General features: G+C 37.6%; 1 protein-coding gene across 3 annotated transcripts in view; it reads right to left on the reverse strand.

Moving 5' to 3' along the window:
- Window positions 1-280: 280 nt before the first annotated feature.
- Window positions 281-23,957, reverse strand: part of SYT9 (synaptotagmin 9) — a 72,197-nt gene continuing 48,520 nt past the window's right edge. The window contains exons 4-8 of one of the 3 annotated variants that reach the window (XM_055814593.1): window positions 8,947-9,067; window positions 7,713-7,884; window positions 6,935-7,064; window positions 6,203-6,359; window positions 281-5,194 (exon numbers count right to left, since the gene is read on the reverse strand). In XM_055814593.1, coding sequence (XP_055670568.1) covers window positions 6,252-6,359; window positions 6,935-7,064; window positions 7,713-7,884; window positions 8,947-9,067 — 531 coding nt within the window. In that variant the 3' untranslated portion in view covers window positions 281-5,194; window positions 6,203-6,251. Of the gene's footprint in view, window positions 5,195-6,202; window positions 6,360-6,934; window positions 7,065-7,712; window positions 7,885-8,946; window positions 9,068-23,957 lie in introns of those variants that run through there. The other 2 variants (XM_055814594.1, XM_055814595.1) reach the window with 2 other exon arrangements.

Below are 23,957 nucleotides of genomic sequence, written 5' to 3' on the forward strand. Positions count from 1 at the left end.
ATATTAATCTTTGATATGTCTAAAAATCTTTTTGTAATGTTGATTGTGGCCATGGGATGAAACAAAAGGAGGTTTCAGTATCCAAACCCCCAAATTGTGTTTGAGTGCTGTAAAGTAACTGTTGTGTTACCAACTTTGTCTCTCTGGTCTCATTTATTTTATCAAAACACAACATCTATGGAGAAAAACTGAGTTAAAACATTTCCATAGTGTTTGCTGGCTTTCTGAATAATGAACTGAACTTTATTAAATACAAAACAGTAATAAATACAAGTGCACAATTTCTTACAGAGTTTTTATTAAGGTCAAAACTTATTTGTTCAGACTAGATTTATATAAATAAATCACAGTACATTTTTACTTGTGTTTAGAAGATTGTAATACATATTATAAAATTAAGAAATTTTTGTCCCTCAAACCATCACTGCAAAAGGAATCATGCATTATTTCTACTAAACAAACAAAATGCCCACCTAATTGAGAGAGCCTTGATACAGGTATGGCTCTACTCTCCAAAATTAGACATGAAACATAGAGATACCAGGACTATTTATTGAACAGGAAATAATAAATTACAGTACAATGTTCATGTGTTATTAAAAACAAAAGTATACCAAAACAACACACCTCTCTTCACACACCTTTTGCAATGGGTATTACAAATGACAGCTGGCCAGCATGCAACTGAGTAAAACATTCCAGTTTTACAATGTCTACTTTTGAGCAAAAGAAGGAGGAACTAAAAAACCCAGACAAAACAAACAAACAAACCAACTGCCCAGATGCTTACAATTCCTCATGTCATCTTCCCCTCTGTGCCATGTGCTGTGTTCATCAGCAGTTGAGGTATGTCCTGGTGATACCATTCCTGAATAGTGTCCATCACTGCCATCAGGATTAGTGCACTTGATGGACCTTCAAGGAGATGGAGGTCCTTTCAGAGAACTGCAGGACCCTGGAGAACTTCCAGCTGTAGTTCTTTGCCCAACCCACTGTATTAGAAATGAACTGTAAACACAGGTCTTGAAACTACTCAGCCATGAATGTGCAGTGTCCTTACAAGGTAATTCACACCTTGCACAGCTTGGTTCACATATTGTAAGGCTGTCACTTCAGAACAGAATTACGGTTGCAAGCAAGGCCTTGCACTAGTGACAGCAAGATTCAAGGTGACGCTGTTACGAAGCCTGTCCTGCCATTTTTCCCAGCACAGGGGGCTTCTATTAAATTCTACAGTATTGTGGATTACTTTCTCTACATGATTTTTTCCTTCTAGGTAAGAAAGCCATTGTTTTCTCACTTGATACAGAGATGTAATCATTTGACAATGCACTGTTATAAAGGGAATAAAGCATTTAATTGATGACACTTCAGATTGAATCACCTGGTCTATGTTTTGTTCACTTCTTTCTGTTCAGACAAAATGCATTAACAGTAATTTCAGATAGATTTCTAACTGGGTAAAACAGATTTTTCAACTGAATTTCCAGGAGTATTTCTCCCTTCCCATTTAGTATTTGTTACTTTTAAACTAAAAGAGAGTTTGCAGCTATTTTTTTAAATGGCAAATAGGTCCTCTCAGTGCTCAAATGTTGCCAAGTGATGAATATGTAAATATGTCTCTTGTACATCTGACTTTGGGTGCTCATGTTAATATAGCGCCATATCATGTTTGCTGTTTAAAAACACACGAATGAAACCCAACTGAACTAAAAAAACCCAACAAACCAAGAAAAAAAGTAACCAACTCCCCCCCAACAACTATCCCCTCAAGCCAAAAATGGTGGACTAAGATAACCTCTTATTTTTCATTCTTTAGCATTGCTCTTCGCTGTTATCTCACTTTGGATTGAACCAGTGGTCCCCCCACTGGTAGTTAAATTGGACCTCTCTGTAACAAGTTTCTCATATGTACTGCTTTGGTGTTTTATGGATCTGCTGGCACAGAAAGCTGAAGTGTGCATTGACTAGTAGGAATAGTGTGAGCACTGTCTGTTTTATACTACATGCTTGCTTTCTGTTCTGGTACTCCCTGCTTCCCCAGATTGAGATGCATGTGTGTTTGTCCGCTGCCAGGATTATTTACAGGGAAAAATGAAACAAAAGAGAACAGAAATACTTTTAATGTCTTGTGATTTCAGTGGAAACAAATAAATATTTGAGCTTCCAATTGCAGGAGGGTTGTGCTGTAAGTATTTTGGCATGGGAATATCACCACACAACTGCCCATTATACTCTGCCTCAGTGTCAGTAGCTTGGAAGCCTTTCCCATTGACACTCACTGCTGTTTCATAAAGCAGTGTCTGAAATGGTGGTGGCTTGTTATGGAAAACTAAAATTAACAGTTTAATAGCACGTTGTTAATGAGTGAAGTGGGATTAAAGTCTTGCTGAGATGTGTTTCTAAGGGGTTTCCTTTTCTATTTTAGAATTATGATACTTGTCATACAGCCTAATTATGCATTCACAGAAAATAGGAAAACAAATGAGGGTTGCAGCTTTGAAATTATTCTTGTGAGCCTTCTACTAATTTACCTCTGAGAATCATAGTTCAGAAAAAAAAGACTGAACAGTGTTGGGATCATAGGTTTCTCTGGGTTTCCAGGTGATTTTGTAGCAGTATATCCTCTGTTCCTTCCAATGTACTGTTGTATTATTGTACTACAGTCCAAAGACAACAGCAGTCTTCTACTGGCCCACAAGAACCATAACATGAGAATGTTTCAGATCTAGAGAACAGCACTGGTTAAGTGGAGTATAAAGGTGAAGGGTGAAGTATTCAAATATAGAGAATAGCTATCATTCTGTATATGCACTGTTATGATAAGGCAGATATTTGTAAAAAGCACATAGTAATGCCACAGCCTGAGTAACAATTTGCAAGTTATGAGTCAGCAAGAATAAGGAGAATTTAATAAAAAATTAGGTTTTCTTCCTCATCCCTAAACCTTTGAGGTGTGCTGGATTCCAATCTCAATGCTTACCGAACAAAGATTTCAGATATTTTTTTTTAATAGATCTGTGTTCAAAATAATTCCTTGATGCCAGACCCTTGAGCATTAAATAAACTGAGTATGGTAATAAAATAAATAAAATCTGGCAATTACACTGATACTACTTTTCAGTTGATGCCCCTTTGGCTTGCTAGAGACAAATCTTAGAAAGGCTTCTGCACTCTTCCATGGACACAGAATGACCCCACTGCATACGTAGTTTACTTTTTACAGAAGTTAATGTTGCTAACATGGCAGTGGGAAAGTGCAGCTGCCTGCTCTGCATTCCAGGCTTGGATGCATGCGTAACGATTTGCCCAGGAAATTGAAGAGCTCCAAAGGAAGAGGTCCTCTGTTTTGCTCATGCCCATCTCCCCATGTTGACACCTGGGGGGCAAGCCTGGGTAAAAAGTGCAGGATTTTGCCTGAAGCGAGGATCGTGCATGAACAGATACAAACATTGTACTGTATCACTGGCCCGCTGATACAAAGTTCCAGATGAAAGTGTAGTGGGATAGTTTTGCCAGGGCAACTTTATATCTGTATTTTTTGTTCTTTTGGAAATGCCCAATTATGTGTCTGAATTTTTGATTGGGCAGGTTTTGTAGAGCTGTTCAGTTTGACAGGGGGTATCCTTGTATGTGGTAACTGTATTCTCCATAGCATGGCATGAGATTTTTGAAAACCACTGTACTTACAGGATTTCTGCTTTATAGCTGCAGCACACATTTACAACACGTCCACGATTTTCTGCAAGTGCCAATCTGTGCTTAACCCAATAGCAATTCTGATTTTCTGGAAGATCCTCACTGATAGGTTATAACACTAATTTTTCAAATTTTGGATCAAAATATTATATATTATCTTCAATTTGTGCATGCATATGTGTGTTGGCAAAATTGCAAATCCAAAATGCTTGGTAAACATTCATCACATACAAGACATGAAGCAATATGGGTGCACATACACTTATCTGAACTACATATAAAGACCAGGGCTCCCTATCTGTAAGTACATAGCAGGCAACTACATTGCATAAAGTACCCATACTTCGGATTCGCATTTTCAAAATAAAAATTCCCATGTAAAATTTTGAATAAAATTCTCTCTAGAAATTTTGAAGGAAGAGAGATCTCTTTTATTTAGCGTGGCTAAATAAGTGGCAAAAATTCATCCCAGGGCCTCTTGTTCAGGGGCATAGGTTTCATCATGTGAAGGAGTTCAGTGTTTTGATTTTTTTTTTTTTAATGGTCAGAATTTGTCTGCATTTAAAATATACGAAAATAGCCCTGTTAATTCTACTACAAATAATAAAGTAAGTCTTCACAGGCACTATATATTTGGAACAGCATTTTTAAGATTACACTGTGTGTGTGTGTGCACATGCACACATATGTGTGTGCTTGTTTGTATGATAAAGCATAGCCACCTGTGATATGCTTCCAACTTTTTGCAGCATCATGGACACAACTAAGAAACATTGACTGGAAAATCATCTACAAAGGTTGAGGACTAACAGCCTCCATGTTATACAGATGGTTATCTTCTTTCTAAAAGAACACACTGTCATTACAAGTACCATATGTATCTTGTTCTCACCCAACAGAACTTTTTTTTTCAGTTTTTCAGATCTCAAGGATTTCTGCAAAGAACCATATTAATTTGTTTTCATGTAAGGTGAAAGAAGGCACCAACTGAGACTGAGGACACAACTTGTCATCAAAAAATAAATGTCTGATGACAATCATTCTTGAAAAAAAAGGATTTAGAAAACTATCCATTCACAATACTCCACCTTTTTTTGCAAAGACAAGAACTGTATTTGTTGCTGCTTCCCATATTTGTTGGTTTTCATTACTATCATGTTGCTTGTAAAACCTGGGTTATTCTAATGAACAGGAATTATGACTTGAATTTGGGTAACGCTTACGACCATACAAATAACCTATCAGTAGTAGTAGTGTCAGCTGGAGAATTAATGCTACAAGTGAATAACATTATGCTACTTATAACCAATAGCTCTTCACACAGTAGAAGACTGAGGGTCCTATTCAGCAAATATTCAGGGTCCTATGGCTGTGGCCACAGAGGTTCCAGAAGCTCTCGCTGAGTCTAATCCTGATTCAGGAACCAAAATGATATGCTGTGTATATATTTCTCTGCACAGCCTGGATGCGCTGGACACCCTCCCCCACTTGATTCCTGGGAAGGAAAAAAATATGCCTCTGTTTAGCTCAGTGACATAAAAAGCAATCCACAGTAATGAAATCTAAAGAAGTTAGCCAGGCATGTATGAAAAGAACAGGATGCCTGTGAAAAGGGAAGAGGTGTCAAAACCTAATTGTGGGCTCTGGCTGCAATAAAGTTTATCAGAGGGAAGGCAGGTTGGATATAAGGATGTAGACAACTTCTACTAAGAGACACTTCTCATATTCTGGGAAATAGTAACCATTACACTATTCCTCACTTGGAGATGTGTTTTCTAAACCCAGCTCCCGAATGCCCAGGTAGGCATTTCAAGTGTAGGCATTTCACTTTAGCTAGCTTGTCACTTAGAGCACAAATATATAGGCAGAGATTCCCTACTTTTCTCAATCTTCTTTCACAGCATACTTGCACGTTGGCAGCACCCATGCTCTGAAGAGGCATGGTACATTCCCATTGCCACAGAGCCTGTGAGCCCTCGAAGATCTCCCTGCTGAAACTGTGCTGCTGTGGTCCCCAGGCACCAGTAAATATAAGTGCTTATGGACACAGGGCAAGACTACGGTATTTTTGCCATTTTGTAGCATCTTCTTATTGCCCAACAATTATTTATGGAACAGCCTACTAGTAGGTAAAGTCCTCACCTGCATTCTAGTAACATGGCTGCACTCTGATGCATAAAGTATACTTAGAGAGGCTGTAAACTGCCTGCCTCTCTATATTAGGTGCTTATGGCATCGTTTGTGGCTTGATATTAATACTTTAGTCTTTTCTGTCTTTCAACATTGAGGGTAACATTGTGGCTGCTCATAAACATAGTAGGTTTTTTTGACTGGGATTACTGCCTGACTTTAGCCGCGGTAGCAACAATAAAAGTAAGTCATGGTAACTCTTAGGAAGTAATTTCGTTAAGTGTTTGATGAATTTTTGTGTCTTGTGAATCAGGATTAGTATTCCCTGTACTGGGGAGAGGATTAGACAGAGGGATTAAAAGGACATCTTTACCCCACTGGACTCTGTGGAATAGCCCCTGAGGATATGGCTAAGAAAGAGTTCAACAGGAATGCCAAATTTCTGCTGAATAGGTTAAAAGGGTGAGGAAGCCTCTTCGGCAGCCATCCAAGCGCAGAAGACCTGCATAACATTTCTGCTGAATAGGGCCCTAAAGACAAAAAACAAAACAAAACAAACAAAAAAAAAACCATAGGAACCTTGAAAAGCTTTTCTGATTGTGTCGCTTCTTATCAGTGCCTCAGATCTCCAGAGACACTTAAACATTTTTTTTTCAGTGCAGTTAGGCATCCTTTGAGATGTGCTAGTGGTGTGGATGATTTATTGTTACAAGAGAAGAAATCAAATTAAGTTGTTATATATAAAAAATAGGTCTTGATTATTCTGTAAACAAGGTCAATTTCTTTATATCAATTATCAGTGAAAGTTACCCAAGATCTTATTTAAAAAACAAAACCAAACCCTTAATCCAGTGTATAATGTTTAGTGTTTTCATGTATATATTAAAGGCATTAATTACTTTCTGTCTCCCTAAAATTGAAAGGAGCAGACTTAACTTGTGTGTTACATTTGACTTTTAATATCATTATTAATGAGCCCTTTTCCAGGATTCAGTGCATGCATGTGGATCTTGGTTTTGATCATAAAATTTTATCCAACTTCTAATGCCATATGGAAAAATATTCACAATTTTAGTAACAGGTCGGCAAGAAATAAAAGCCTTACCTCTGCAAGAGGATGCCAGTGAGCAATGGGTTTCCGAGGGTATGACAGCATTTCGTTCCAGTGGTCACGACCTAGACTTTCTGCATCGTTGCCTACTTGACATACTCCAATGACCTCATTGTGACCTACACTGTGAAAATGTTCCATAATATTTTTTTCTTAAAATTTTACCTTTAAAACCATACCATTTACATATTTCATTAGAAACGTCAATCATGGATTTTCAGAATTAATTCTTGCCTGAAAAATATAATGAACTATAAAATACATAGGTTTGCTCTTTTCATTTCCCACTAATCATGATAATTTACTATTTTCCCTGTTATAGCATATACTTTGTGTCAGTATGCATTTATTTCTTATGTTTGCATGAAGAATGTAATAAGTTATTTGCCTGTGTTCTGTAATTAGTTGCACATACAAGTGTACTCTAAGCTACAATTTAGAAATGGAGACATGTGTTGAAGGGGTTAGCATAATTGTGCACAAACAAAACATCAGTGTGTGGACTGTCTGATTATATGTACAGTTATTTCAGTTCTGGTAAACATATATGTGGCTTAGTTATGTCAGTTAAGGATGCAAATCCGTATTTTAAAATTTAGAAAGGAAATTCTGCCTGACGATACAAGAAGTTTTAGTCTTCTGCCAAACTCAACAAGACATTAATTTCCCATTTATTGGGAAAAAATAGTAACTTTATTTCTAGATGCAAATCTACTGTGCAAGATTTTATAAGCCAATAGATGATGTCATTTTACAGCTACAGGTATCTCACCGGTCATAATCCATAACAGCTATCGACAAGTTAATTTGGTCAATGTTTTCTGGAGGGACGTCAAAGACTATGGCTTCATTGTAAACAGGATTAAGGGTATTCCTCTTGGTGGAAGTTTTTCTTTTCTTTAGTCGCCTTCCTTCACACATTAAAGAAACCTTCACGTAGGGATCTGTGTGAATCATAAGAACAACGTTGGTTTTCTTTTGTTGTTTTTAAGCAAACATAAATGGAAAGTGAAGGGAGCAGCTTTCTTGTATGCCCATACCTGCTTGCAGAATCAGTCACCTGGACCTGACTGGAATCTGAGCTTCTTTATTACCATGGAGTGCCTGGGAGGTAGTGGAGCTTTGAAAGCTTTAACTGGTTGACTGCTTATAATGAACAATTTAGGCTCAAGAAGCTCCTTGTTGTGTACCGACTTCTCAAAGGGTATTAAAATATCCACTGAACCGTGTTATACATGACTGTTTTATACAACAGCCTGTGTATCAGCCTATTTATAACAGACTAATTACTTGTACAGGTTTGTAGGACAGACAGAATATGACAATATTTTACACAGTGGAATTTACTGATGTATGGTTAGATGTAATTCAAAGTGTAACAATTAGCGGCTTATATTTCTCTAGAGAATTATAATTATTTTTAAACTCCTGAACGTAGTAAAAAAAAAAAAAAAAGCTATTTCTTTGTGGCTTCTTTCTTGGAGCTCTACAGCTCCCTGCTAGTATTTAAAAATCATCTATGAATGACTCTTCATTTCAATTAATTTCTGGGTTTTATCATCAAATTTTGGCAGGATTGCTGAAAGGAGTCTGGGATGATCATTGTTTTGTCCATACGCCAACGACAGCAGAATTGGCTCAGTGGCTCTCAGAGACTCTCACTGAGGGTCAGTCTTCCTCTGTACCATAACGGTAACAAATAGGCTGCTGTACAAACAAATTCCCAGTGTGAATGCAGTTCTGCCAACACACTATTCTGAATCACATTGGCTTTAGAAATAACAGTCTTGCAATCTTTTTAAGAGCAGATTATTTAAAATTGTTGGTTGCAACTCAGCAAATTAAAATATTTATTTCTCAGAAACTCCTGTACTCAAGTAACTCAAAAGCTAGCAGTACAAGAACCCTCTTCTTGGAAATCATTCTGGCATTTGACAGTGCTGAATTCAGTGTCTCAGGAGGGAAATGGGACAGAAATCCACATAGAGCATTAAATTCATTCCTACCTGATGCTCCTGTGATATCCATTGCCTTTAAATTTCTTGCCTTTATTATTGTAATAGTTAGTCTACCAGCTGTAGGAAGGTAGCAGAGTGAAAACATCAGGTCACCAAGATCCACATTGTCCTGTTCCAAGGAAAGAGATAGAATATGAAGCGATAACAACAATTTTCTCACCCATAACAGGAGCTAAAGATAAAAATATACCTTTGGGGATCTACAGTTATGCAAGCAACAGCTGAATTCTCATTCTGAAACACATCTGAAAAAACAAGCATCCATCTGCATACAAGGTTCAGGTTGCTATGTTTGTTGCTATACCACCAAAGTTCTCAAGTGTAAATGTGGTTATAGTTTCTAGCACTCGGTCCTCGGAGATGAAACATATTTAAGTGATGAAGTACAACATGAGGCACCAGAAAACCTTTGTTCTATTTCACGTTTTCTAGTGATTCGCATGTGTCATTGACAAGCTGGAACAGACCTCTGTGCCTTTCCTGCTGGGTCTGCCAAAGGATACCCAGAGAGAGGTTCACAGAAAAAAACATTGGTTGCACAGGGCAAAGTTTTATGCAACACTCAGGCTTGCATAAACTCAGGTGTGATAGGTGTGAAGTCACTATGGGAATGGAGCAGTATCCACCTAAGGTGATGAGGACATTACTGCCTGTGCCTTGCACAGACAAGCTCCCTCAAGTTACCTTATCCACTTGTTTCATTGATAGAATGATTTGCCATCCTTTCCTGTGTCAGCAGCACTGGGGTTTCATAAAAGTAGTAGAAAATGAGCAAACCCTGTTTCAAGTTAAAAAGCATCTGTCTTTTTTTTTTAAAAAAGGAAATCCAGCTCTTCTATAAAAAATATAGTGAGTAAAGGATTGTATTAAATAGTTTCTGAGATTTGATTTGCATTTTTTTGACTGAGCAGTGAACTGTCAGTTTCATAGACCTATCTCCTGAACCTAATATTTCATTCCTGACTAAAAAAAGTTATCCTGTCTAGCAAATTCAAAGCTATGTTCTCGGTTTTACAGGGAAGTGAAATACAGCTGTTGTGGAATATGTGTATATTGCCCACTTAGCTTTGTGCAATAGTTTTTCTTCTTTCCCTTTCTCAGTCACCAAAAAATGAAGGGTGGTGGATGACACAAAAGAGTGAAAATACCTTGAAACAGCATCTAACAGGCTAGTGTTTGTCTCTGAGCTAGCTGCTGTGTAGACCAAAGCCCAGAGCCTACACAGTCACTTTATGTAACTTCATAAGTCAGCAGGGGAGGTGTGCAGGACAGAAAGAATTGCTGTCACAGAGTTGTAGAAAAATATTATGTTGGAAGGAATTTCTAGAGGTCACTTGATCCAACCCCTTGCTCAGACAGGCATCTTCACTTCAGTTTTCAGGTCATGCAACGAAAAAAGAAATCATGTCCATTCATTCAGAAATATGGTCTTCCCTGCTGCTGTTGTTGGAAATGCTGTCAAAGAAGGGAAAAGCTGATATTATGGGCCCTTTGTCAGTAATAACTAGCTTTTAACCCTGACTTGACTTCATTAACTATCATCTTTTCCATTATAAAGATCAGTGTTTCATGGTAGCTGTAAAGCTAATAAAGGTTGTGAAAATATCAATATAGCTGATATGACTGTTCAGTGTCTTTTGATAGCTCATACTTGGAAGTAGACCTGCTGCAACAAACTCCCTGTCTCTGACTGACTTTGACTGTGGGAGGATCAAAGTGCTGTTTGAGAAGGTGTTGCTGTAAGGAGTCACACAGGCTAAAGTGATGTCAGCACATCCAGGAGAAATTTCTCTTGGCTAACACCTGCACTTAATGTTATAGGAAGAATAACTGATCTCTGAAATTTTCTCAGTGGTCACCTGGAGCTTGATACCTATAACCTGGGGAACAGGAAGCAAAGATTTCACTTATCCTTCCCATTGTGAGGAAGGAAAACTTCCAGCCTTTAAGTGAACTTCCCCAGCTCTGAGGTGCTGTGACTCAGCCATGGAATTCTTTCTCATGCTGCAACTCTAAGGGGAGCAGACTTTCATGAGCCATTTAAAGAAATTACTGAGTGAAGCCATGTGTTGGTAATTTGGGGAATTTGTCACTCTAGTGAATTTTGATTGAGGTTATTTTTCATGAATTGGTTACAGACTTTTAGGAGAAGATAACATTGTTGAATCATGCAGGTTTTCCCTGGCTGTAAAGAAGCCCACCAGGCATCTGTTGTTTTAACTGTTTATCTTAGTATTTTTAGATACTGTCAACCATGGCAAAGTCTTTCTGTATTCAACTCCAGTGCTCCACACAGTGACTAGGTCATTTACCATGTGAATACTGTAAATGCTTTACTGTTCCTGCCAAATAGAAGAGTTTCCAGTCCAGACTGGATCATTCTGAATGAACATTTTAAAAAACTTTTATCAATTCTTATCAAGAAGTTAATAGGTAAATGAGTTACTATACAACCGTTTTAGATACAAATTCCAATAAAAATGTTAACCCTCTGCATAAATGAACTGGGTAGGAAAGAATGGATCATGTGTGTTGCATGCAGTGTTAGGAATTATGCTATAATATACTTATCCACAAGCTTTGCCTTATGTTTGAAAAATAATCATCACCCACACTATGATGTATATTTTAGGAAATGCTGAAATCACAATAATACTTAGTTAATGCTTTTTCAAAAATTGCACTGGGCATTGTATAGGAAAACCAACGTTAAACTGGAAGGAGAGCTTATAATTTCTTCAGTCCTTTCCAGTTCTAGAAGTTGTAGGTGTTGTAGCAATAGATCACAGATGATTGTGAGATTCAGTCTGTTTGTAAGCCAATGCTAGTAGTAACTCATAGCAGAGAATATACTTGAAAGAAAGCTTACAGGCAGCAGCAGCAGAGACACATATTTTTTTGGCATACAAATCCTTCTCTGAGTCTGAAAAAGAAGCCCTACATTCTCACACTTTCATTTTGATTTGCAGGAAATTAACTACTGCTCCTTAATACCGGTTACTTGTAAATCTTTTCTTAATTTTGGAAAGACAGATATTGTAACAAAGTTGAGCCTTTCCCAGTGCCCTGGCTATTCCACCCTGCTTAGCCTTATTTTCTGTAATTGAAGGGCAACATTTTTAACTGTCCCAAACATTGTAAATTTTGCTGTTGGGGCTTCAAAGTTCAACTTAATGAGGGAACATTCTTCAGAGTACCACCAGCTGTGACTGCACCACAGAATTTGCATGTTTGTGTTCATCTGCCTGGGTAACTGCAGCGAAGTGGCAAAACGCTGACTAGAGGTGGTGTCACAGGCATGACCATTACATCCAGAAAACGCAAGTCCTTAATATAAATTCAATTTCTTGACAGAAGTAAGGTCTATGTAACAAAGCAGAGAGATTATTGCACGTGTTCACTAGTTTAAAATCACTGTGCCACATGGCTTAAGCCACAGATTGACACTAAAGGTGTACTGTGTTATCAAGAAAGAGCTTTAGGAACAGGCTTAACAAGCATAGAGAGAGGGTAGGTTCTTCTGCAAGGTTTATGCTTCTGTTTGAATTGAATACTTATGTGTTACTATGTATGCTTGACAAAATCTGGTGATTTAAATATTACTCTGCCAGAAACACTTTAAAATTTCTGGTTAGGAAAAGATTTCATAATATTGTACATTATCAAGTCATGCATTTTGTACATTCCAAATTTTTGTCTAACTTTATTTAGTGTGGTAGTAATACCATACTGTGCACGTTACAGTGCAACCAGGACAGTCCTAATATAACCAGACCAAAAGTTAATATTATTAATAACTTAAAAGAAAATACTCAGATGATAATAAAATTACAATAATAATCATTTATAGGAGTATGGCCTATATAATTTTTGTTGGTCCTATTCAGCAGGAAGTGTATTGAAAGAACTGAATAAATATGCTGTAATAAAAATACCTAAGGTCCAAGCTCTTCTCCCATTGTCCTCAAAAACTGCCCACATTCAGAGGAATATAGCACTGCCTTAACTTTTAATCTATAACGTGCTCATTCCTGTATTCTAAAAAAAGTAGAACAACACTGGTGTCTGCTTTTCTGTTCCAGTGCCCCAGGCTTCAGCTTCAGGCTTGGGTTGATGGCTGAATGCCTTGACTTGGTTAGCTGTGCCTTACAGTGAGCCTCACAACCTGCCTGTTTCTGATTATCCTGCCTAGATTTTTTTCTGGGTCCTTGTTCTGGTAATGCAGTCCTTTATTCAACAGGGGAAGAGCATGAAGTTTCTTCCTTAAAAAATTGCCCAGTGTTTCCTGGGAGAGTTAGATGTATTCAGGGTATGCAATCAGTTGGAAAGTTCAGATCAGAGGTGTAAATCACAAGGTTTGCCTGAAAACTGTATCTGCACAAAGGGAACGAATCCCTTACCAGAACCTCAAGATAAATAACACCCTTTCGTTGCTGTTTGGAGTGTGGATTTACAAACTCTCTCAGATTGTGCTTCCTCCTTATTAATTTCTGGTGGAAATACTTCATATATCATAAAAATAATATTATTTATATAATTTTCAATGCCTTCTACTGAAAGGTTTGCTGTTCCTGCTTTTCCCAGAAAACATTTCTGGTTTCTCCCCTTTAAAATTAACACAAAATTAATATATCTTTTAAAATGCTGAACTCCAATAGTAAAGTTAATAGCTTGTTAGTCTATAGTTACACAGTATTTATGGATTTTAAAATTATTAATTTCAATAGAGATTAGCCTGCAGGATAAATCACTCCTCAGTACTGTGTCAACAGCTTCACCCGGGTGCTTAGGTGACTATAACTGCGCATATTAAACAGGGAGATGTGTAATCTTAAAGAGGACTGCAACAATAGGCCCTTAAATGGCTTTAGCTTTGATTCCTTGGAGGCTGCATTAAGAAGCTCAGACTGTACCAAACCTTCTCAGTGAAACCTGTAAGTCACTTGGTAGTTAGGGAGTTTCTGGCAAACGGGGTTGACATTTAGGATCAGATTTCTCCTCTCCCTTTTCATAAATACATTTGGGTGCAGAGAATGGGTATGTAAAATCAAACAAAACAGGCAGCAAAGGACAGAAGGAAACAAGACAGATTATAGGTTACAACTTCTGCTTTTGCCTCCTGTCTACAAGAAGATATGCTGTCCTTGACTTAGGCGATCATAAGTTTTGTGCCCATTTCTTCTGAAACTTGCATTTTGTATTTCTGGAGCAGACAAGCTGTGATAGGCGTGTGTTATCACGCAGTGCCTGTGCCTCTCTAATTAAAGCATATGTCTCAATTATACCAGGTTCCTCAGCTCCACATCTATAAAAAGACAGGCACTACTTTTTCACTTCTCTAGTATGTTGAAAAAATAATACTAATTATGTATTGTGAGGTGCTCAGACATATCTTTATGCACCTCATCAACTTAGCATTAATGGGAGCACTTACAGGCAGTAAAGGCCTTATTTATTTTTTTTAAAGTTGCTAACTGTTGAAACAGGTTTTCAAGGCACCAGTGATTTTAGAGATTTTATAAATTCTTATTGCTATGTCAGAGCTGAACAGGTCAGGTAGCTTTGCATACTACCTCCTTTAGCAGTTTGTACCTGTCTCTGCAAAGGTCACTGGAAAACAGAAAAATAGCAGAGGTTCCATGAAATAAGATGATAACATTTGAGCTTCTGAAGCACAGAAAAGATTGATTACCAGTATTTAATTCAATTCTCTCTTTTTTCCCCCCTCCTAGCTGAGGAGCCTTAGTTATATTTTAAACAAAAGAAAATCTTCCCAGTTCTTTCATAATCTTTCTGGGAATTAATGGAATTATACTTCTGTAATGCAAGACAAATTTTACTGAACATCATTCTAATATTTGATAATGTAGGGTTTTGAATTTCACAAGGATTTTTTTTAGAGGAGGTTCGCTCGCCTAAAAGAGGATAATTTAAGTATACTTGGTTATGTATTAACTCTAAATGAATTAAAAATACTTTTTAAAGTACTATCTGCTTTTTGGGATATACATTTATTGAATTGTTCATCTGTGTTGAGAAGTCTGGATTCAGATTTGAGTGAGCTAAGATATTAATTTGGTTCAGGTACGTGTCCAAGACACAAGTATTATGCAAATACCACACACAAAAAATTTGAGACTCTAATCTGTTTGGGAATGATAGTAAATCTAAAGTACTTAAAATGATGAATTCATGAAGGTAACTCTACATTTTTTATTATTTCATCATAGACTTATTTTGACATATCTATGAGAAATGCATATCAAGAAAAACTATTTAGAAATGTTTGATATTAATTGAATTTCCACATGACTAGAAGAGTGTCAGCTGCTTTCTTATTACACATTTTAAAATGAATAGAGAAGATACAACTGGAAAATTCTATTTTCATGACACCTTAAATCAAATAAATGAACTCTAGTAAAGCAGGTATTTATTAATGCCTCAATCAAACAATATCTACAGATATTTGATTAAAGTTTGTGGGACATGGGAATGGCCTATCTTTGACAATAATTCTTGCAATACATCAATATCAGGCTATATTTGATGTTTTAGGCTAGTTTGCAAATTGTATTATTTTCTCAGTGTGATTCTATTTTTTGCATTTCATTGCCTGTATTTCTTTTATTCACAATTTTCTTTAAAAATGAAAGCAAATAAGTAAAGAGTCTTTTAGAGCTAGGTATGCAGAAATGAGTCTGAATTAATTTACTAGGAAAGAGCATTAAAAACAGTTCTGAAGCTTGGTTTCACTACAGTGAAGAAATATAAGAAAGCTTAAGTGTTTGCATGTAATTCACTCTGGATTTTATACTGCTTTGGGTACACAATATAATTTTCATGTCACGTCATAGACTGGCTATTAGCTTTTGTGCCTATACAACTGTACAAAGTGTATATAGAGCAGCCAATCTGATGGGATGCACAAAAAGGCAGGACAAGAAAGCGTACATTTGAATTCCTAGTACACTCTTCATGGGCTTGTCTGTAGCACAGCATTTGCTACTTGGCACACATTGATAAAAATGCTGGACCTGCGAGATTCTTGCATGACTAATACAGTGAAAAGTATCATCAGCTAAAGAATTTAAGCAAAATTCCCTTACAAAGGGGAAAGGAAGCACTTAGGCTGGCCATCCAACAGAAGGTGTTTCATGTTCTAATTTTTTAAAAAATAATCTTCTGACAGCTAAGTTTAACTTTGCTGCTTAACTAAGTATGTAGCTTGATTTTTCTCTATTGTGGTTTATATTAGTAATTCCAAGATGCTACCACAACAGAGTTTCTATTATTTTCTCTCTGAGGTATTCTAGAGCACCTTATAGTCAGACAGACACCTCGCCTGACAGACCAGTGCTGAATACACCAACTTTGTGCTGTACTTTGTAAGGACTGAAAGAAGTAGGAATATTTCCAGCAGACTGGGTTGTAGAAAGCCACTGTGATTATCAGCCAGGAAGTTTATGTTCTTATTTTAACTTACTCATAGTTTTGCCTAGCATCTTGGCAACTTCTATATAAAGACTATCAAAAGTAAAGCATCCAGCAGATAGCATATCCTCCATTTCCATTTCAGAGCCTGAAGATCTTTTCATAAGGAGGTTTTTTGTCTTTTTCTCTCCTGTTTCCATCATCTTTGTGCCATGACTACTTTTCTTTAAGGCAGATCACTGCAGTCCACATAAGGAAGATCCACCAGACACGACTTAGGTGTCTGGTCTAGTGAGTCAAGGTATCTTAAAATGTGAGTAGCTGGAGTCAAAGGATAAGCCTTTCACCTTCATATGTTTCAGAACAAATTCAATTAATGCCTTGGAGAAGAACATACACGTAACTTGCTTGTGGCACAATGTCCTTAGTAAGTCAAGGACCGAGGCCTTTTCCTGTAGGCAGTCAATGTACTTATCTCTCTAAAGACCCAACATCTCCATTGTCATGATTTAAATCCTATAAATAGGATGGCAGTGATTAACTGAAGCTGCCATTCCAATTGGTTAGCTGCATATTGTCCTCAGTGTTCTGAATGCATTTACAAAATATATTTATTCTTACTGAATCATTTAAGACTTTATTGACAAATTATTCTGTAATAAGATCCTTACTTTAAAAAGACCTCCATTCAGTAAAAATAAACTTCATACACATACTTATTTTTAAATATATGCTTAAATCCTAAAGATTTTAATGGCTTTGGATCCTTTACATAGATTTTAAATTCCGAACAACTAAAGTGCTTTGCTGAATCTGGGCCTAAGAGTGCATCTAATGAATTATCCTGTAGCTATTGAAATAAAGATAATGTCTTAATTTGTTCCAAACTAGATTGATGAACTGGGGAGATAATCTGAATTGAGCTAATGAAAATTAGTAGAGACATGATTGAAAAAGCTGGAGTTCTTGTCCTGTTTATGTGTGTGTGGCCATGTCAGAAATTGATTTCACAGGAAAAACAGAAATGAGGCATTCTGAAAATGAAGCTTCCATAGAAAGTTAATATAAGCAGTTTTTAACTTCCTCATCAGTCATTAAGAGGAAAGTGTGCACCGAGTTGTTTCTGGAGGCTTGCTAGATGGCATTGCTGGTTAGAGAAAGAAGTTAACTAAAGTTTAAGTTTCTCCTTGCAAGGTAAACTGTTCCTCTGAAAACTGTTTTGTTTTCTTGAATTGTAACTTCTTTTTGCAATTCTTCTATGACTTGTTGCTTTCTACAAAATACAAAGTCCAGTATAGATTTAATAATACAAAAAAGTCTGCCCTGACTCTTTCCCAGACATTGCAGGCTTTTGTGATTCTGATTATTATGAGGAGGCAGCAGGTGCATGCATGCGTGTGGAGGATAAGGAACACTTGAGAGCTAGAGAAAATAATCTTCCTGATCTAATATTTAACAGTGAAAATGTCATAACCTGTAAGACATGGGTTTACTAGAGATGTGCAGTGGACAGATTTGCTCCTCCGTTTCTTTCGGTGTATCCCACTTCAGCATATCCCACCTTGTCAGTGTTTACAGATTGCCTCCTTTGGTATTGTGCTTCAAAAGTCTTTTGAAAGGGAAGCCTCTTGAGGGTGAGTTTGATTTCACAATGCTAAAGCTTTAGAGGAGAGTACCTAAGCATCAAACCTTTCCCTCTGCAGAGAAGGCAGTAGTGCTTTAGAAATGTTGACAAGCTTGGGAATAGCTATGAAATATAAATTGTTCTACAGAGGAATAGATGTTTGGAGGGCAATTTTTTCTCGAAAGGAAATGTAAGGGAGAGCTTCAGCTGGGAAACATAAAAGTTTTGATGGCAGGTGAAGACATTAAAAATGGAAGGACAAGTAGGTCAGGCAGACAGGGATGCCTCACAAAGGGCAGTTTCACGAAACAACCTAACAGTGCAATCTGGAAAAATGGGCAGTAGTTTCCCAAAGTAAGGACCAAAGCTTTTAATGAATGTCCATCAGTATCTGTCATGTCAAGCCCAATAATTTTTGAGCAGGCTGTATTTGATTTGGATTAGACTGCAACTTTTTGTGGAATACTGAGATTGAAAAAACAAAGAAAACCAGAGTCACTGTAGTGTGCAGTATTCTTACCATACCAGCTAACCTGTCTGGGCCAGCCTTGCTGACTTAAGAGGAAATTCTTGATGAATATCACACAGATGGAAAGAGATGAGAAAATAAACGCTCATGATCTCAAGGCTAAATGCTAGCTTGCTGTAAGAAGGGGAGACTAAATTACACGTCAAGTGTTCACTATCTCTAGGCAAACGTGAGCTTGTAGAAAATGAAGCAGCAAATTCATTCTAAGGCATAAAATTATTTTTACCATGAATTATTTGCCAGTTACTTACATTCTTACATTAAGTTATATATATTGTAAGTTATATATATACTTACATTAACTTCCATTAAGTTCTTGCTTACATTCTGACATAAGTTGAAAGTAATGTTTAATTATCTCTATATCCCACTAATAATGAAAATCTCAAATACATCCAAGAAAAATGCAAGGGAGGAAGCTGGTTTTAAAAATAAGTTAGCTGATCAAAATATTTTAATCCGAAATGTCTTGCCTGTTAATATTTCTTCCTTCTGTGTTAAAATGAAAATGTCAATTTAAACTAATCTTTATGCAAATTAATAGATTGGCCTTTCACTCTACCTTGAGTTACAATGGCTGCACGTGACCTTACAGCTCCACTAAAATATCGAAAGATACCCTGTCTTCTAACCCCACTCAATCACCCGTTCATGTACAGGGACTGAGAGCACGCAGTGGGCCAGGGCCCAGGGCAGTAACAGGCCCTACCAGCCCTGGCCACCACAGGGCCTGCCCCCACCCTGCCGGGGCCCAGGCCCTCCCTCCAGCACAGCACTGCCCAGCCGGGGGCTGCTGGGGGCTGCCTCAGCCACACCAGTGGGTCTGTAGCTCCCCACAGCCCAGTCCTGCCTGGCCATGGGCCCTGCTGTGCTGGGTCCTGCTGTGCCAGGCCCAACCATGGACCCTGCTGTGCCGGGCTGCTCTGTGCCAGGCCTTGCCATGGGCCCTGCTGTGCTGGCCTCCGCTGTGCCAGGCCCACCTACAGACCCCTCTGTGCCATGACCAGCCATGGGTCCCGCTGTGCCAGGCCCACCCACAGGCCCCACTGTGCCAGGACCAGCCATGGGCCCCGCTGTGCCAGGCCTTCCCATGGGCCCAGGGCCCAGCCTAGCTCGGCCTGGCCTGGGGAGCTGGCTGATGCCCAGGGCTGCCACCTGGGCTGCCTGGCTGGGTGGGACCTGGATGGTGAGCAGCCAGCCCTTCTGCCCTGCTGACATAGCCTGAGTTACGGATAAAGCCTCTCGCAGAGTGGCCATACTGTATTTTTAAAAAAAAGCTGATACAGACATGGTGCTGCAGCGTGATGATATTAAAAATTTGGGCCCTCTAGCAGTCCCTCGCCTTTGCTTAGCACTGAGTGGCATTCTCAGTGAAGGCATTTTGTGTTGTGTAAAGCACAGGCCCTTTATATCATGCATTCTGAGAACATCATTCGGAAAAATGAGAGAAACCAAGTACCTGGATAGTGCTGAAAAAAGATGGAGAGAGTCATAGTATCAGGGGGAAAAAAAAGAAATACTTTTTTCAGTCTGTGTAAGCACCTGTAGTGTTTTGTGGACATGTTCATTATACTCAGGTCTTCTGTGCTGACTTCCTTGCTACTCAGGCTTAGCATAGGTCATATGAAAAATGATTAATAAAGAAAGGCCATTTTTTATAAATCTGAATCTACTTTTAACCTAAATAAAAGTTTGCTCTACAGTTTTGGGTTTGAAGTTGATATGAAAGAGGATGGTCCAGATAGTACAGTGTGCTTGAAAAATAGAAAGCTAATGTCCAATTCTATGTTGCAGTAGCATGTCTTTCTTGCCATTCCAGAGCTTTTCTCTGGAATTTTTAATATTTTTTTTTTCCAAATCAGATTATCTCTTGTTGGATTTTGCCATGTGCTCTGTAATTCCATCCCAGGTCTAATTTCAGTAGAGAAGATATGGTGGGCTGGTATATGTGTACCTGTGTTTGTGCCCTGAGGAGGCCGGGAGGGGATCCTTCTGATCAGGGCTCTAGTGTAATGAATACACATGTGCTTTGTTCGTTGTAAACAAGCAGCAAAGCAGTACTTTGGCCCGAGATTTTGACCACTTGAATACAATGGGCTTCTTTTGCCAACCAGTAAAATAACTATTAGTGAACTGTGTATTGCCATTAATCCAAACTCTGTCTAATTATTTAAAAATTCTTGTGATATCTGGAAATCAAATCCAAGTTCAATGACGTCCCTGGTGTGTCCTTTCTCTTTCTTTCTCTTTTGGATCCTTTTTGGCTTCACACCCCACTAAAAAGTAATAAAGGAATTATTACCTCTGTTAATAAGGTATACCTAAGGCAGACTTTTCAAAAGAAATGTTTTCTATGTGCAGCTCCCTTTAAGTTCAATGCCCATTTAGCAGGTGGGGAGAGAAGCATGGTTTTATGAATCTATTTCTCCTTTTTTTCTTTTCCTTCTTTTTTATTTTTTTTTTTTCTTTTTGTATGAGTTACACAGAGACTTTTTTCATCATGATTTAGATTAAAGTTATTGTTTCTTTCAAATAGGTACCTTTCCTGGGTTTTCTTGTGATTTTAAAGCCATGGATCAAGTATCTTTCTGCTGATGTTTCTCCATGTGTTTTGTTCCTCTAGAGCCAATTCTGTTGTGTCCTGTCATGCAACCCACTCAGGTCAGGAACCGCTGATAATACTTCATGTTTTTTTCTAGTAAAAAGTAGCTTTTTATCTAGAGCTCCCCGATGTTCAAATACTGTTACCTTTGAAATGGGCTTAGTTACTATTACGTGGTGCAACTAAATACAAAAACCTGGCTTGTGATCTGTCACCTGTATAAATAATAACACTGGTGCCCTGCCAGACTCAAATGCACCATCCACAGAAATTATCAATATAAGAAAAATGGTGCAAAGGGATCATTATGGCTTAAAAACATGTCTGAGAGCATTCCATGTAACCTTCCATTAGACTGAAAGCACAACTAAATTTCATAACATGTATTTTACCAGTAACACTTTGCTACAAAATTACCCACTTTTAACAATATAAAAGCAATTTCCATAGAAGTTTTGTTTACTTCTTAGTAATTTATTTAAATGGGTCACATAGAAAAGAAAATCACTGCAAATTTCAAAGCAAAGCAACCAAGGTAAAGAGACTACTTCACTGCGAGCAATATTCTGTTAAAAGGTATGCAGTTGTACTGCTTTGATTGTCCTTGCACAGCAATTCCATTTTAATTGGAAGTTAAGGGGAAGAATATAATCATGGACACTAAGGTTAATCCTACAAAAGCCATACATGAAATATGTCAAAATAGACAATCCCCCTAAATCTTCAATACTGCAAAATTGGCTCATTTCATACTTTAGAATCTCTCTGCTATTCAAATACAAAAGGAACGAAAATAATACAGGGAAGAAGGAAGAATAAGAATGACAATGAAATTAATGATAACAAGACAGTGTCACTCCAGAAGCATGAAAACGAGGACTGCTTTCATCCTTTGTTTCTCAAACCATGCTACAAAGAAAACTTCACATTTGAATCAGGAGAGAAGTTGGCGGCTTGGTGATTCTTTTTTAGGGGTGGTAGGGAAACATGAAAGAGAAGGGAGGCTCTTTGTTTCTTCCCAGGGATGCTACTTATGATTTTGTAACAGACTGCTATGTCAAGTTTGCCAACTGTAAAACGCTCTCAGGGCAAACCTCCCTGACTCACCTCCTGGATCAATGCCATGGAATCTGTGGTGATCTAGCAACAGGGGGTTACTTTTACCACTTCTTTTAGGCAATGCCAGGAACATTTCAGTGTTTCTCAGTATCTTAATTGCTGATGCTGCCCAAAAGCTCATGCAAATCCAGCTACCTTCTTTTCTTTGGAGACAGTTCTGGACTATTGCCATTAGGACACTTAGGCTATGCGGATCTGGTGAATACGAATTTATGCTGTTGCTGTGTATCTTTCACCTACCTTGCAATTAAATAGAATATTTTAATCTTGAAGCTGGTAGGAAGTGTACCAATCCAGTACTACATCTACTTAGGAGCTGTACAGAAGAAAACAGGTTTAAAATAAAACTAAAGACTGTGAGGAGCTGATGGAATGGTAAGGAAGAAGACAGAAATCCAGTTTAGAAAATGCAGACTCTGAAATCAAGTTTTCTCATCCAGGTGGCTACAGCATAAGCAGGAGAATATGTGATTTTGTAAAGTGTGATAACAGTTCTTTTTCTGTAATACTTGTTCTCTATCAGATATGCTCGTGCCTCCCTATTATATTTAGACGTGTACTGCAGACAATTTTAAGACCACTTTAGTGAGCGTGTTTTCTCTTTTAAAGAATGCACAGAGGGTAGTGTAAGGTGTGAGATTAAAAAGAGCACTAAATATAGAAGTGCTTTAGTGCTTTAAGTCCATAAAAGTGAGTCAATAGAACTTCTTCCTCTTAGAAGGATTTTCTTCTAACTTGTTTTACTTTACACATGCTACATGAGAAATGTAAATAGAGAGAAAAATTATTTTTTTCTGTGGCTTGTTTTGCTCTCCTCCTCATGTCCATTTGTGTGAGGTGAGTCTGTTGCACTGCCCAGACTGTTACCTGTTTTTTTTTAATGTTCAGAATAAATAGTATTATTAAGTACATACTAGCCTATGGATAGGAAAAAAATGTAGCGTTTTTAGGAAGTCTGTGAGTGATTTAGTAAACAGGATCTCACAGTCACTTAGATGCCTTCTCAAATTTTTGGTTTAGTTGCTTATAATTTAAATAATTTTACAGTTTTGTAAGGAAATCAAAGTTGTGAGTTGACTTGGTATAAATGGTTTCACTCTAGAACTCTTTTGTTACATAGACAATGGTCAGTGATTTAGGGTACTCAGTTTGATACCTTAAAAGGGCCTGACTTTAATTTTTTTGGAAGAAAGTATGGTTTTTGAAAGAATTCAGTGTAGTTATCTTTGACCATCCTGACTCAGTTTTTGAAACAAGTCTGTCTGAAATGAAGGTTAGTATCATTTTTTATATGTGCTGCTTTAGCACGGAAAGTTTCCTGAAATAAATGATTTTTGAGAAAAAGAGAGTGGCTCCATGGCTGTGAAGAGAATGAGCATCTACTGTTATATCTACTGCTTTGTTTTTAAAAAATATCTATATTTTGTTGAAAAACTATTACAGTTATAGATAGGATGAAAAGCTTTTTATATGTTGTTTTATAATAAAAGTTTTGTATTGAATGAAATGTTTCTTGTGGCTTTCCCAAAAATGTTGACACTTTATATACTGAATAAAGCAAAGAATTTGGAAAAGGAGCTGGCAAATGAGAAATGCTGCAGAGCTACTGGAAGGAATAGGTCCTGACTGAATAGGGATGCTCACTGTATTCTGTTTTCTATTTGGACTGCTACATCCAGTCAAAAGTTGAA

Source organism: Falco peregrinus, chromosome 9 (assembly GCF_023634155.1).
Source record: "Falco peregrinus isolate bFalPer1 chromosome 9, bFalPer1.pri, whole genome shotgun sequence".
NCBI lineage: Eukaryota > Metazoa > Chordata > Aves > Falconiformes > Falconidae > Falco > Falco peregrinus.